This window comes from Pleurodeles waltl, chromosome 8 (genome assembly GCF_031143425.1).
Source record: "Pleurodeles waltl isolate 20211129_DDA chromosome 8, aPleWal1.hap1.20221129, whole genome shotgun sequence".
Lineage (NCBI taxonomy): Eukaryota > Metazoa > Chordata > Amphibia > Caudata > Salamandridae > Pleurodeles > Pleurodeles waltl.
Window position 1 is genome coordinate 246,909,164 of NC_090447.1, and position 14,149 is coordinate 246,923,312.

At 40.7% G+C, this 14,149-nt stretch overlaps 1 protein-coding gene across 1 annotated transcript in view; it reads left to right on the forward strand.

Moving 5' to 3' along the window:
- TMPRSS15 (transmembrane serine protease 15) overlaps positions 1-14,149 on the forward strand; it is a 1,384,111-nt gene that overhangs the window by 873,860 nt on the left and 496,102 nt on the right. The window contains exon 17 of the mRNA XM_069204099.1: positions 4,523-4,663. Coding sequence (XP_069060200.1) covers positions 4,523-4,663 — 141 coding nt within the window. The remainder of the gene's footprint in view (positions 1-4,522; positions 4,664-14,149) is intronic.

Here is a 14,149-nt window from a genome sequence, read left to right on the forward strand (position 1 = left end):
ACACACACTGCAGTGGCAGGTCTGAGACATGTTTATTGGGCTACTCATGTGGGTGGCACAATCAGTGCTGCAGGCCCACTAGTAGCATGTGATTTACAGGCCCTGGGTACACCTGGTGCATTATACTAGGGAATTACTAGTAAATCAAATATGCAAATCATGGATAATCCAATCACCAATACATTTTAGACAGAGAGAAATTTAGCACTGGTTTGCAGTGATAAAGTACCCAGAGTCCTAAAGCCAGCAAAAACAAGTCAGAAAAATGAGAATGAAGAAGGAAATAAACAAGTTTCAAGAGCTTTCCTAAATCAAAGAAGATTCCTACTAGCTCTCAGGTGGGCTAGAAATTTGTTCCACAGTTGTGCTGCCCTCACTGAGAAGGCCTGCCCTGCATATCTCTCTTTCTAAAATGTCAGAATAGATACGAGATTGGCAGAGCCGGGGCAAGGTTCCTTGATGGTAAATAACATTTAGTTTATTTTTTCTTTGTAAGGATATGGGTCATTTTTCCTGCATTGCCTATACACAGTGTATAGTGACTTGAATGTAATCCTTTCTTTTACCAGGAGCCAATGAAGTTCCTTCATGGTTCCAGAAGAGGACGCATGCATTGGTTTGTATAGTACTAGTTTTGCAGATTGCACTCTATATAGTCTATTTATTAGGTAGCCCAAGGCTACTAATAGTTGGGCATTACTCTATTAAATTCTGCTAAGGACAGAGCTTTGAACCACAAACTCTGTTGCTGGCTGTGGAAGAACTGGTACAATTCTTCTTAGGTTACAGAGTAATGCGAAGCATGTTGCTGCTGTCTTATTAGCATCTGTCTCCATGGAGAGTTTGTTATCAAAGTATACTCCCAGATTTCACACTGACTGAGATGTTTCTGGATAGCCTTTGCTTGTCCATTGTTGGAAATTGTTCGGGAGTGTATATGAAAATTTGGCGGCTGAACATCATAAAAACTCACTTTTGTCTCCATAGATCTTTAATGAGTTGTTCAGCCACTTTGCAACCTCTCTTAGGCAGTTGTGGAATACTTCTAGTGTAACTGGTCTTTCTTTGTCTAGTGAGAGAATAAGCTGAGTGTTGTCAGCATAGTTTACAAAGATGATACAATAAGACTTAATGAGTGACGTAGGTAGATATTGAAGAGAATAGGGCTGAGAGATGATCCCTGAGGTACCCCATTTTTTACTCTGTTGAATTCTGAGCAAAAAGGGGGAAGTGAGATTACTTGGGTTCTATTTGTTAAGTAGGATTTGAGCCAGCTCAGCAGAGTCATGTCCACCCCTATCTTTATTAATCTTTATAGTAATATTTTATGGTTTCCCTTATCAAATGCTGCTGACAGATCGAGAGCACTATCGGTCTCTGTTTGTGGCCATTAAAACAATACTGGAAATGAAATGGGTATGGCTAGCTGATGCAGCAAGATGGCTCAGGTTGCTTTTCTTTAAGATTGGGACTCCCCATGCCTTGTCTTCATCCTCTAGTGCATTGCAGTGATCTTCATAATGTTCAAAGTATTGAAGGCCCCCAAAATGATTACCCTTGTGTTGTGGCGGACACTTAGGTCAGAGATCCAATTGATTAGTGCCTGTTTGAGAGGTCAAGAGTCAACTGCACTTTTTTATATTTCTCCTGAGGGGGCCCTTCTGCAGTATTTGTTAAAATGTGAAATTTGTAATCAGAGTGAAAAGTTAAAAGCAGCTGATGGATGTTGGGTGTAATTAAAAGTAATTACCTTTCAACACCTAACTCTAACATTACTGTAACCTTCTTTTATTCTGTGGATTTCGTTTTTTTTTTAAAAAGGGAAGCTATTATTACCATACCTAACTATAACATCTCTCTAACGTTTGTTTTTCCAGTAGTTTTGTGTTTTTTTTAAATTTGTACTCAGCCAAGATTCCAACCGCATGCCGCCTTCAGCCATGTGCAGCTGGGGGGTAGCCTAGCCCATCCTTCATAGGTGGCCAACCCCCAGTAGCCTTCCATTCTTGGTAAGCATGCTGCCCCTGCACCCCTCCTGCCTGCACTATATTTTCTGCCTGGATGACCCACCTCTTGCCTTCCATTGTCATCTTGCTGCCCCTGTCCATGCCTACCCGCCCTATGTAGTCACCTTGCTGCACCTATCCCCTCAACCCCTTTCACCTGTCGTCCGTTCTGTGTCTGAGTTCTCCTACCACCTGCTGTCTGCCATAAGTGGTCACCTTGCTGCCCTTGCCAGCTTGCCCTTCATTATCAGCTTGCTGCTCATGCCTGCCCTACATTCTTCATGTGTGCTAATTTTAGCTTCCTAGAGCACTAGTCATAGGTTTTATGACGGAACAATCTTATTGTGTTGATTTCCAAAGATTTACATCTTTGGATCAATGAAGATGGCTTCAGATGTACCACAATTCTGTCATGAATACAGAATTTTAGTGCTCAAGTTGTCCTTCAGAACACTCTGGGAGGCTGCTGTAGAATACTGGGGAGCTAACTGCCAGACTGCTGCTAGTGTTGAAAGTGCATGTTTCAGTCTTCATGTCCGAACTTTTTAAAGATATGGATGAGAAACACATTTGAGAACTTGTGGAAAATGTGTCCTCATTTAAGTTTGCTAGAACACTAACCATATTTTCTATGAAAAAATTAACCCCCTTATCTTGTTAATTTATAAAGGAAATGCTTGAAATTTTACAATTTTGATCCCATCAAGATGGCTTCAGGTGTGGCACACTTTTGTCATAATACAACTGTTAGTGCTCTAGTTGTTTATTAGAGCGCTGTGTGAAGCTGCAGTTGAACACTGCTAGTGCTCCTGTTAAAAGGGCATGTTTTACTAAGAAAATCAGGCTTTATTCTTACACTGTTGAGAGTGAAAGTGTGAATTCATAGAAAATGTGCATTCACGTTAGCTTCTTGAGCACCTTCCATAACCTTTATGACATAATCATCAGAGAAATCAGTTTTCTGTCAAACATGGTACATTAAATATCAGCAGAAGATAAATATTTTTCACGTTAAAATCAGAACACACTAACATGAAATTAGTTTGGTATCACCATCATCTGATTTATTTTATGACTAAAATCTATTATCACTATTTATATGTGCTCCTTTTAATGACTCTCAAAACCTGCCATTCACTACATTGCATTTTAATGGGAACCATGGCCCTGAGTCCTGTAATCACTGCCACACCATTTTGTCCACTTTTGTTTCCAACCTGTCAAAGGGCGTTGCTTTGGGGCCTCCCCACATGCCCATGGAGTCAAAGTGTGCTTAACTCTCATACATATATTTTGTTAATTAATTTTCTGGACACAAAGGGCTATGCCCCTGATTACTGTATTGGATACCACATCATATTTTTTCTGATTATCACCAGCCAATCAGTATTGACTAGTTCCCTTTAAAGTGGCCAATTAAAGAAAATGTAGACACTAGTAGTACATCTATACCTATGCCTATTGCTTTAACCCCTTCATAACCACCCTGAGCACCTCCTATTGCACCTTTTTAAATCTCTTTAAATTTAAATGTCTCTAAAACGGCTGGATAGATTTACACCAAATAACGAAATTCATGCTTTCTGTGTAATGTTCTAACTTTCTTCCAGCTTTCTGTATTGCTTCCAACATTTACTAAGGGAATTAATGTGGGGAATCTATATTTTGTGAACCCCCTTTTATCTTAGCCCCTGCCTGATAGATCGCCCCAAAGGTGTTAGCAAAACAGAAAAACCTCTTCCTATGAAAACTCTTATCAAAGTATAACCACACATTGGCGGTGTAATTACCCACATAAATGCAGTCAATAACTCTGCTGTATTTGACTCTGGTGCTACCAGTAATGCCATCAACGATGTCATTTTGAGTGTCATCAGTGATGTCAATTAATATATCACTCATGATGAAATATGTGAGGTAATAACCGATGCATGAAAGGGACATGAGTTACAGTTAGCTCAGTAAAATATACTTCTGATTTTTAGTGTTTTTTTTATATATTAATAAAAGACCTAACTTTAGTGTGACTTTACCCTTTGTTTTTTTCAGTCAATTTCTGGGGTTATTTTTACCCCATAGGTTTATGATTAGTTGTTTTTGTGGGCAGTCCCCATAACCTATACAGTTTACTTCACAATTTCAAATGCCCCTAAGAAAAGGCACGTTTACTCCTACATTTCTAATGTTTTTTCAATGAATAAGCGTTGATATTATCTTTCATTCCACTGTAAAATACCAATTCACAGCTTTTTCAAAGTTGTTTCATGGCTAGACTAGGTTATCAGGTTTAAACATTTTTGTACAATTCTGACATTAAACTACTAAGACGTGTACTGTAATTAAACATCACCAAAATGAAACAGACGCATTCCCCATAGAAACGTTTCAGTGTGGGGCAGAAGTTCACAACATAACATGAACTTTCTTCACCCTTCTGATGTATCTAGAGAATATTCTGCACTCATCCTTCCAATTTTCGCACAGGTTAATGCTAGCCTAATGTTTCTTGTTTTCAGGTGTTTACACGGGGAGAAGTAAGATAGAAGATGTGTACTCTACCAGCAACCAGATGACTGTGTATTTCATCACAGACAGGAGTGGAACAAGAGCAGGATTCCTAGCCAATTTTACCACCGGTTACCATCTTGGTATGCCAGGTATGCAAACACGATCACTTCATTGTATAAATCGAGTTTTATTCACACTTAGTAACAACAACTGGTGATCAATGTCCATACATTTCAAAATATTGTCTATAAGAATGGCATTAAACTTTTTTTTTTCCATTAGAAATAAAGAAAGTAAACCTAACTTTTTTTTTTACATTCCTAGGGTGTCGTCTAATTGCAATACATTTCGAGTCTTTCCCTTACTTTAAAAACTCCATCACTAGGTTGCAATACATTGTTAATTGAAATGCACTCTGTAGTTTATTTACCTGCATACATTTTAAATGTTGTAATTGCTACTGTAATAACCAGAAACAAAGAGTTTCGTTTGATATATCGTTTCATACACTCCTTGCTAATGGGTTCGGTAGACTTGGCCAGAGTAAGGCATGCCAGTTCACAGGGCTGTAAACAAGAGCAGACCTGCCCAACCTTGAAGGAAACTTTGCTTACAGATGGGCCATGTAGAGTTGAGTTTGAGTTATGGAACCTCACCCTTCTCTAAATGAGTCACACAGCCTTCAGGAAAATACAAGAATGCATTAATGGACAGGACTGCTCCGTCCCAACCTAATCCCCCCAAAAAAAACAATACTCATTTTAAAACTCTGGAGCCTGACTCACTTGTTTTTTTTTATGTACGGGATTGTGTTTTAGTCCTGACTTAAACGTGAGTTTCACCTGAATATCAACGACTTATTAACAAAGGGATCTTCTCTGAGTAGGTCCCAAGAGCGAGAAACGCAGAGGTACACAATCTGTGAGCGAACACAACTTTCTCCTGGACTTGTATCAATAACTCACACTTAAGCAGGAAGTAAGACTCACCTAATGGGAAAAAACCTTTGCGCAGTGCTTAACTTGTAAATAAAAAAGTGCCGTTGTCCAAAGCTGTTCTCTTAAACACGCGTCTGCTGCATATAAATATGTGCGAGTTTTGAATGCCGAGGCAACATAATCCTGAAGCCATCTCGGGCCACTTGAATCCATTTATAGCCACTCCCTGCCTCTTCAGCTCACTCTTGTAACTTTCTGCTTTCTCCCTTTGTGACGCTTTTTCATTTTTCTCTTCCTCCGTCTTTCCCATACCTGTCTTTTGCCAGCAGTAAATGTCTGAGACAGGAAAGTGAGTGCCGGCCCTCAAAAATAAGTACCGGTGGCCCGCACCGGAAACCACCATTTCAAATTAAACACTGCCTTTGAGTATCATATGTTTTATATTTAAAAATGTGTTGTAGGGCAGAACCTTATTTCATAACAAACATTCTGAAATGTCTTCCTGACGTGCTCCTTAGTGAAAATTTTCACTATTATATGGATGGGCTGCAGTTACATGAAAGCTGAAAGACACACTCAGAAAAGGTCAGATCATTCTGAGTATTGTTTTGTGATAAAGGGCATCAATTGTAGGAGCCTAACTATCAGCAGTGCAGTAAAAGCAGTGGCATCGGCACCCATGTGTGTATGGCTACTCAATTATAGCAGATATTTCATATGAAACAGTGGATAAGGGGGTAGTTTCATTGCTTGCACTAGGGCCCAAGGCACCCATGCTTCCGCACGGCTTGATTGCGCGTCAGTCTAAAAGAACAGCTCTGAGCTGCAGTATCTTGCTAGAGCTGGTCTAGAGGACATTTCACAAAACTCTTCAAGAATAATCTTATTAAAGACTTCCTCATCATCTTGTAACTAATACAAGGGATTCTGTGACACAATGGAGTTCTTTAGTCAACAAGCTTCCAGTTTTCCTTGTAATCTGTAACAAGGATATTTGTCATTATAGTGCAGGGGAGGACCAAATCATGCAGAAAGATTGACTTAGTTGTAAGCAAACGAAAAGCGAATTACGTGGCATGAAAATGCATTTTATGCAGCATAATAGGCTATGAAAGGAAGCGTATTTGATATTGTTCATAGCATTATGCTAACGCGCCACCGAATCCTAGCTATTATCGATACTGAATAGTGGACTCAGCACTAGAGGACGATGGATCGAAGCGACATAGGTTTGAGGGGATGTCACCAATGGGAGGTGCGAGGACCATCAATAACAACAATCAATATTATAAAGTTTCAGTCAATAACTACACCAGTTTAGTAATTAAAAGTCATGGATTTATTTCCCTACATTAACAATGCTAGTGTCACGAAAATAACTCTCAAACACAAATGATAAGCATATAAGATCATTAGCGGCTGATTAAGACGACGTATATATATTTCAGTTTGATTAATACAACTACACAAATTATCTCCAAAAGAATCACACTTACTAACAATGCAAAAACTGGTAATAATGGCAAAGAATACATTAGTTCAGCATCAAATGATTTTAGGAGAAGTCATAAGCATATCAGGATTAATTCTCTAACTAACCACAAATTAGCATTACATGTTGGGCTTCATGTGAAAAGAATTTAGTAACATTAATTTAGAAAACTCTTAATTTGATTATGATATATAAGAAATTATTAATGTGCAGCAATAAAATCATTAGTTGCAGCTGGTACCTGGAAACCAAGAGAGACACAATTCACATTTAATAACATACATTACCACAATAGTAGTAACAGTGAATGATCAGCTTCAACTTGAGGACACCTCAGCTATCTCATCAGAAGATTTGGGCCTAACGACAGCTAGTCTCGAACCTTGTCTACTCTAGAAGAATACAACGCACTAACCAACAAACTCTGCCTCTAATCATTCTACTCAGGTTGTTATACTAAAATCTAATCAACTCCTGATTGGTCAGTCTATGGGGTGGTTTCATTTCAGCCAATAGACAACTAAATTGATGACCTAAACTTAACAAATCAACGCTAACTATAACATTTTATTTCAGTGTAACTTTGCTTCTTCCGTCTCGTCAGTAACTCCATTGTCTCATCCGCCTCTTCGGTATCTTGTTCTCAGGAAGAAACTTTCACTGTTACATTTACTTCCATCCTCGAGGAAAGACCAGATATTAGTAACAAATCCAAACAATAGAATATTTCAACTTATGCAATGCTCAGTTAATACATGACCTTGTAAGACACAACACTGCAACCCACTAGGGGTAGCTGTGGATACATCTACACAAGCTTTGAAAACACCTATTATGAAATCTTTGAATCATGGAAAATAACCACAGCATTAGAATATAATTTTGCTTAGCCAAGAACAGAAAAATTAATATTTCAGAAGTTTTCTCGTTTTACACGTTAGTTCATTACACATTTTTAATATGAAAATCATTAATAAACATAGTAGAAAACTCGCACTCTCACAATTACAATGAACCTGGTTTGACATTTCAACGCTAATTGGTGCAAACTGGATGAGTAAGGATAATATTCAAGTTGCAATTTTGCCACAGTAAATCATTTTATTTTGCATTGTTTCAGAAAGTGATTTGTTTGCACGGTTGCTACCATTTTTTCTATACTGATGCTGCTAGGTTTTAAACTCTAAACAAGGGGGCACTACTGTCCAGTACCCAGTGTATGCGCTCTGCCCCTTAAAACATGGGTACGTTGGCTAACTCAGAATTGGCATATTCATTTTTCCAGGAAGGCCATAGTATATGGTGCAGGAATTACACCAATTGCATTGAAAAGTTAAATGGCACCTGTGGTCTGCAGCACATGATGTGGTTTCCACTAATCTGGTACAGGAATCATGGCTTCAGTCCTACCTTGTGGACTGACTCCTACAGGTTTTAAACCTGCAGGTAGGTGACTCTGTCAAAATAGCCCTTTTTGTCAGTGAAGAAACCTACTTTTGAATATTAAATAAGTCACCCCTGAGGAGGCCTTGTAGCCCACATGGTAGTGCTCCTAGTATTTATAAGTGATTCTCACAAACATCCAGTGTTGACATGCTGACATGTACCTACAGGGATTTGCTGGCAAAAACTATTAGCAAGAGCTGTAGCTGTGCTACGAGAAGAAATAATGTTTAGAATAAAACCATAACTCTGCAATCTCTAGTTTTTGACCAGATATGAGAACAATATGAATAACTACATTTGATGTTTCTTAAAAATCTAATTCAGTGGTTGTTGGAAATGGCCCTCTCTACGGGGCTCCCTAAACATTTTGTCTACCTCCTTCTACTTTTTGCTGGGTTTTTGCTTGTTGGCCTTAGGACTCTGTGCACTTTATCACTTCTAACCAATGCTAAAGTGCTTGCGCTCTCTCCCTAAAACATAGTTTCATTGGCATATACCTGACTGGCATATTTAATGTACATGTAAATCCCTTGTTGAGTGGTATACACTAACCCTGGGCTTGTAACTTAAATGCTACCAGTGAACCTGCAGCACTTATTGTGAAACCCACTCAAGTAGCACTTTAAAACATGTCCCAGTCTGCCATTGCAGCCTGAGAGCAGTGTCCCACTGATATGCTAGCATTTAAAACCCCTTGCCAAGCCTTAAACTACACTTTTAGTACATATAGGTCACCCATAGGATAGGCCCTTGGTAGCCCATAGGTCAGGGTGCTGTGTAATTAAAAGGTAGGACATGTACTTTTTAGTTTTACATGTCCTAGTAGTGAAAAACTCCTAAATTCATTTTTCTTACTACTGGGAGACCTACCGCTCTCCTAGGATAACAATGGGGGTTCCATGTAATTTTTAATAACCTGTAATTCCTAAACCACAAGTGGCAGGTATGTAATGTTTGATATCTATGAACTTGTAATGATAAACCCTCTTAAATTGCAAAGTCGAAGTTATCCTTAGAATTTAAAAAGGCCACTTTTAGGAAGTTGCCAGCAGCCTGCCTTAGGCCACATGACTGAGTGTAACTGACAGTTGAGACCTTGTGAATTCACACCAGACACTTACACCATAGTGGGAATAGCAGACCCTGAAAAGGCCATTATATGATTTGATGGGGGAGGGCCGAGCTCAGCACAAACCCACTTGTACCTGAATAAACTGGGCCCTGCCATCACACAATAGGCTTAACAACCTTGTATTTCCAGTGCCGCCTGGTAGGAGCCAGGGCAGGGGAGTCAGGAAATTCCTGTAACTTTAAAAGCCCTTCTCAAAATGTCTCCCAACTTCTAGGAGCAGGGCATTAGGGAATAAAATGAAAGCTTTCAGACCCCTCTTCAGTTCACTACTGGACCTGCGAAGGACTCTCAGAGGACTGCCTGCTATGACTTGCTGTGCACTATACCAGACTGCTACTGTACTTGGAAGGACTACTTTGCAGCTTGGAGCCTGCCTTGAACCTTTAGAGGACAGTCCTGCTGTGGAGCCATGCATCTTTACTGGCACTCAGGACTTCAAAAGTGACTCCAAGGACTAGTTTATGTGGCCCCGTGTTCAGAGCCACATCAACACAACCGACTCCCACCATCTTGAACGCACACCTGCAACAAGCCTGAGTGAATCTTGAACTGCCAGGAAGTCTACATCCACTGACCCTTTGTTGCGGTGGTAAAGGTGCCCAGGTGGTCATTACCTAAACTGGGGACTTGCTATTCTGAACCTTAAACTTTACCAAATCATACCTCTGGTTCTTCTAATTGAATTTTGATGGTTTGGGTGTCAAATAGTTTAAATACAATGCATCAATTTTTCTAAATTGGTTTGGGGTTTCTATTGTGTTGTGTTTTCACTATATTGCTGTATGCTTCTTAAATACTTAATAGATTGCCTTTAAGTTTAGCATGACTGCTTTCTGTGCCAAGTGACCTAGGGTTAAGCACAGGTTAAATTAATGTCTTTTTGTGATGTAATTCACCCTCCAAAGGACTGTGACTGTTGCTTGACCAGGGATTACACACCAGTCAACCAACAACCCAATTTCTCCCAGTGGTGAGGTTTCTTTTTTTAATTTAAGTTTTTTGCAGAATAAAACAACAGCCCAACAACAGAAAAGGGATCAGAATAAAAAAAAAAAAACAAGCGGGAGCATAGAGAGAAGAGTAAAACGTGTACTCCATTGTTGTCGGATGGTGTATACGCCAAGCGTCATGTAATATATAGGTGTCAATGATATCCGAAGGATCACTCGGAATTGGGGCTTATCAGGCATATTTTAACTGGTGGTGTCCATGTGAGGATGTTGTATCATATTAAAGTCCCCTCCCTAGTAATAACATCTGCATCCACACAGTCCGTAATAGGATGTATGGATTAGTGAAAATGAGGCGCGTCTAAGTTAGGGCCATATATATTTGGCAAGAGGCCAAAGGGAGCCCACTGAGATACCACATAGCAGTAGGTTCCTACCATTGGGATCTATGAAACTTGTAGTGAGAGAGGTGAGGTAAGCGAGGACTTGTTACCTCTTTCAGAAGATAATACGTCCACGGATATTCCAGGTAAGGAAAGTGATATCTGCCTGGACGTGCCTAATTTTGGAGATGTCATCTATGTATATAAAGGGAAGGGAAGTGCATCTGACATAGATAGCGCATGATTTTCAGTGCGATGTAGAACAGATGAACAATTATCTGACAATAAACTACCCCCCACCCACACCAGATGGAATAACATCTGGCGAACCCACAACCGCCATGCAAAACAAATCAAACATTAATAAAAACAATCAAAAAGATAATAATGCGGTGCACACCATAGGGAAAGGCAACGCTCTGGAAGTGCAGGGCAACTGTAAATTGAGTTTGACAAAGGGATGATGTTCGTACTGTTACTGAGAGAAACAGGCATTTGCAATGCAATGGGTCTCGCATTTGCTTGAGTTAGAGCTATTGACGTTGAAAGTTCATAACAGGGCTTTTCTTGCCCCATAAGTTGGTGAACTCTGCCTGATAATTTGGTCTTTTTATGCCACATAACTGCATTCGCCCTGCATATAAATAAAGCACTTACATTTACCTACTTTCTCTATCTGCAGCCAAAAATGAAAATGTTGCATTTAGCATCCTAATTTGAATCTGCCATGCTTATTCCAATAGAATGCCACGTTTACCACCCAAGCATCAGAGTTGATGGCTGGCTAACACAATTCTCAAAACAAGACAGCCACGGAGTAGTAACAAGAGAAATAAACTAGAATGGTCACCCAAACATCTCCAGAGTGTTCAAACAGTCATAGTGTAATAAGGATGTTAAGTCAGCCTGAATCATAGTCATAATTGCAATAATAAGAGTTTAAAAAAAATATACAATTATCATATAAACCAAATAAAAACCTTTATCAGAAATAAACTTTTGATATTATACTGTAATGTCCAGAACATCCCCTAGAGGACACCACAATGAAAATAGCATTTGTAAAAAATCATGGTCATGTAACCACATAGTTAGCCCCCAGAGAACATAACCACATGAAAAGAAAATGACTGAAAATATTGCAGTGTAACCATATATTTAGGCCCTAGAGGATGTAGTGCAGTACACATTTTCAGGACGAGCAAGCCTACTTCAATAATATTACAAACAAGACCATTTAAACACAAACTACTCTCAGCTATAAAAACAAAAGTTCCAGCCATTAAATAACTTAAAAAAAACACTGAATGGTGGGAGGGATTATTATTTTGGGGTCCCCACTCACATAGTGTTGGGACCCAGAGATGATCTAGAGAGAAAGAGCAGGTTGTGGTGAATGTTTTGAAAGTAGTCCTCCTGTCCTAGGATCACCACAGGCTGAGTTATGAGCAAAAATGTTTTGAAAAAGAAAGTCCTGCTAAGCATTATGGGATGAACGTGGTCAGTAAATATTGTAATATGTTGATTGTAATGCTCAGAACAACTCCTAGAGAACACCACAATAAAAATTTAATTTTTAAGAAACATGGTCAGGTAACCATATAATTGGCCCCTAGAGGGCATAACCACGTGAAAAGTGAATGGCACAAAGTAATGTAGTGCAACCATATATGTAGCCCCTTGAGAACAATGTGCCTTGCACATTTTCAGGCCCACTGCAATACTAAGACCCTTAGAACACAAACTACTCCAAACTGTAAAACAAAAGTTCCAGCAGTAAGGGAGTTTAAAGAAGGACTGAATGGTGGGAGAGGTTCTTATTTTGGGGTCATGATGAACATTTTGGTGGTGGTCTCATTATCTTAGGACCACCACAGGCTGAGTTATGGTAAAAAATGTTATGAAAAAGACTGCTTGCACAGCATTATGAGTTGACTTTTCCAGAGTGCAGTGACTATTATAGTATCGTGTTGGTGGTTTCTGTGTTTTTTGTAAAGCATTAATCAATTATAATTGTTTTTGGGAAAGTTATGCACTGTAAAGGGGAGAGCCAAAAGAAATTACTCTGATGTACCTAGAAGACAACTCCATCCTAGACCCCTCCCAATCCGGCTTCAGACGAAACCACAGCACAGAGACTGCACTCCTCGCCGCCACAGATGACATCAGACTACAAATGGACAACGGCGAAACCTCTGCCCTGATCCTCTTAGACCTATCAGACGCCTTCGATACAGTCTGCCACTGCACCCTACTTACCTGTTTACACGAAGCCGGCATCCAAGACAAAGCCCTCAACTGGATCTCCTCCTTTGTCTCCGGCAGAACTCAGAGGGTCCGACTCTCACCTTTCCACTCCAAAGCCACCAACCTCATCTGCGGCGTCCCCCAAGGCTCCTCACTAAGCCCAACGCTGTTCAACGTCTACATGGCCCCCCTCGCACAACTGGCCCGCCAGCACGACCTCAGCATCCTCTCCTATGCCGACGACACCCAGCTCGTCCTCTCCCTGACCAAAGATCCTCTCACCGCCAAAGCCAACCTTCACGAGGGACTGAAATCCATTGCCGAGTGGATGAGCAACAGCCGCCTGAAACTTAACTCCGACAAGACGGAAGTCCTCATCCTCGGGCGCACCCCCTCGGCCTGGAACTACTCGAGGTGGCCCTCCGCCCTGGGCCCCCCACCCTCCCCAGCCAGCCACGCACAAAATCTTGGATTCATCCTCGACTCCGCCCTCACCATGTCTAAACAGGTCAACGCAGTCTCATCCTCCTGTTTTAACACCCTCCGAATGCTCCGCAGAATCTTCAAGTGGATTCCAACAGGAACCAGAAAGACAGTGACCCAAGCCCTCGTCAGTAGTAGACTCGACTACGGCAACGCACTCTACACAGGCATCCCAACAAAAGACATCAAACGACTCCAACGCATCCAGAACGCATCCGCCCGCCTGATCCTCGACATACCCCGCCGATGTCACATCTCCCCTCACCTGAAGGACCTCCATTGGCTCCCCATGGACAAGAGGATCACCTTTAAACTCCTCACCCACGCACACAAGGCACTACATGACACCGGACCTACCTACCTGAACACCAGACTCAACTTCTACGTTCCCTCACGTCAGCTACGATCTGCCAACCTTGCCCTTGCCATCGTCCCCCGAATCCAGCGCAAGACCTCTGGCGGCAGATCCTTCTCCTACCTCGCCGCCAAGACCTGGAACTCACCCCCCCCTAGCGCCTCGAAACTCTAACAGGTACATAGCGCGCTTTATAAATTTATTGATTG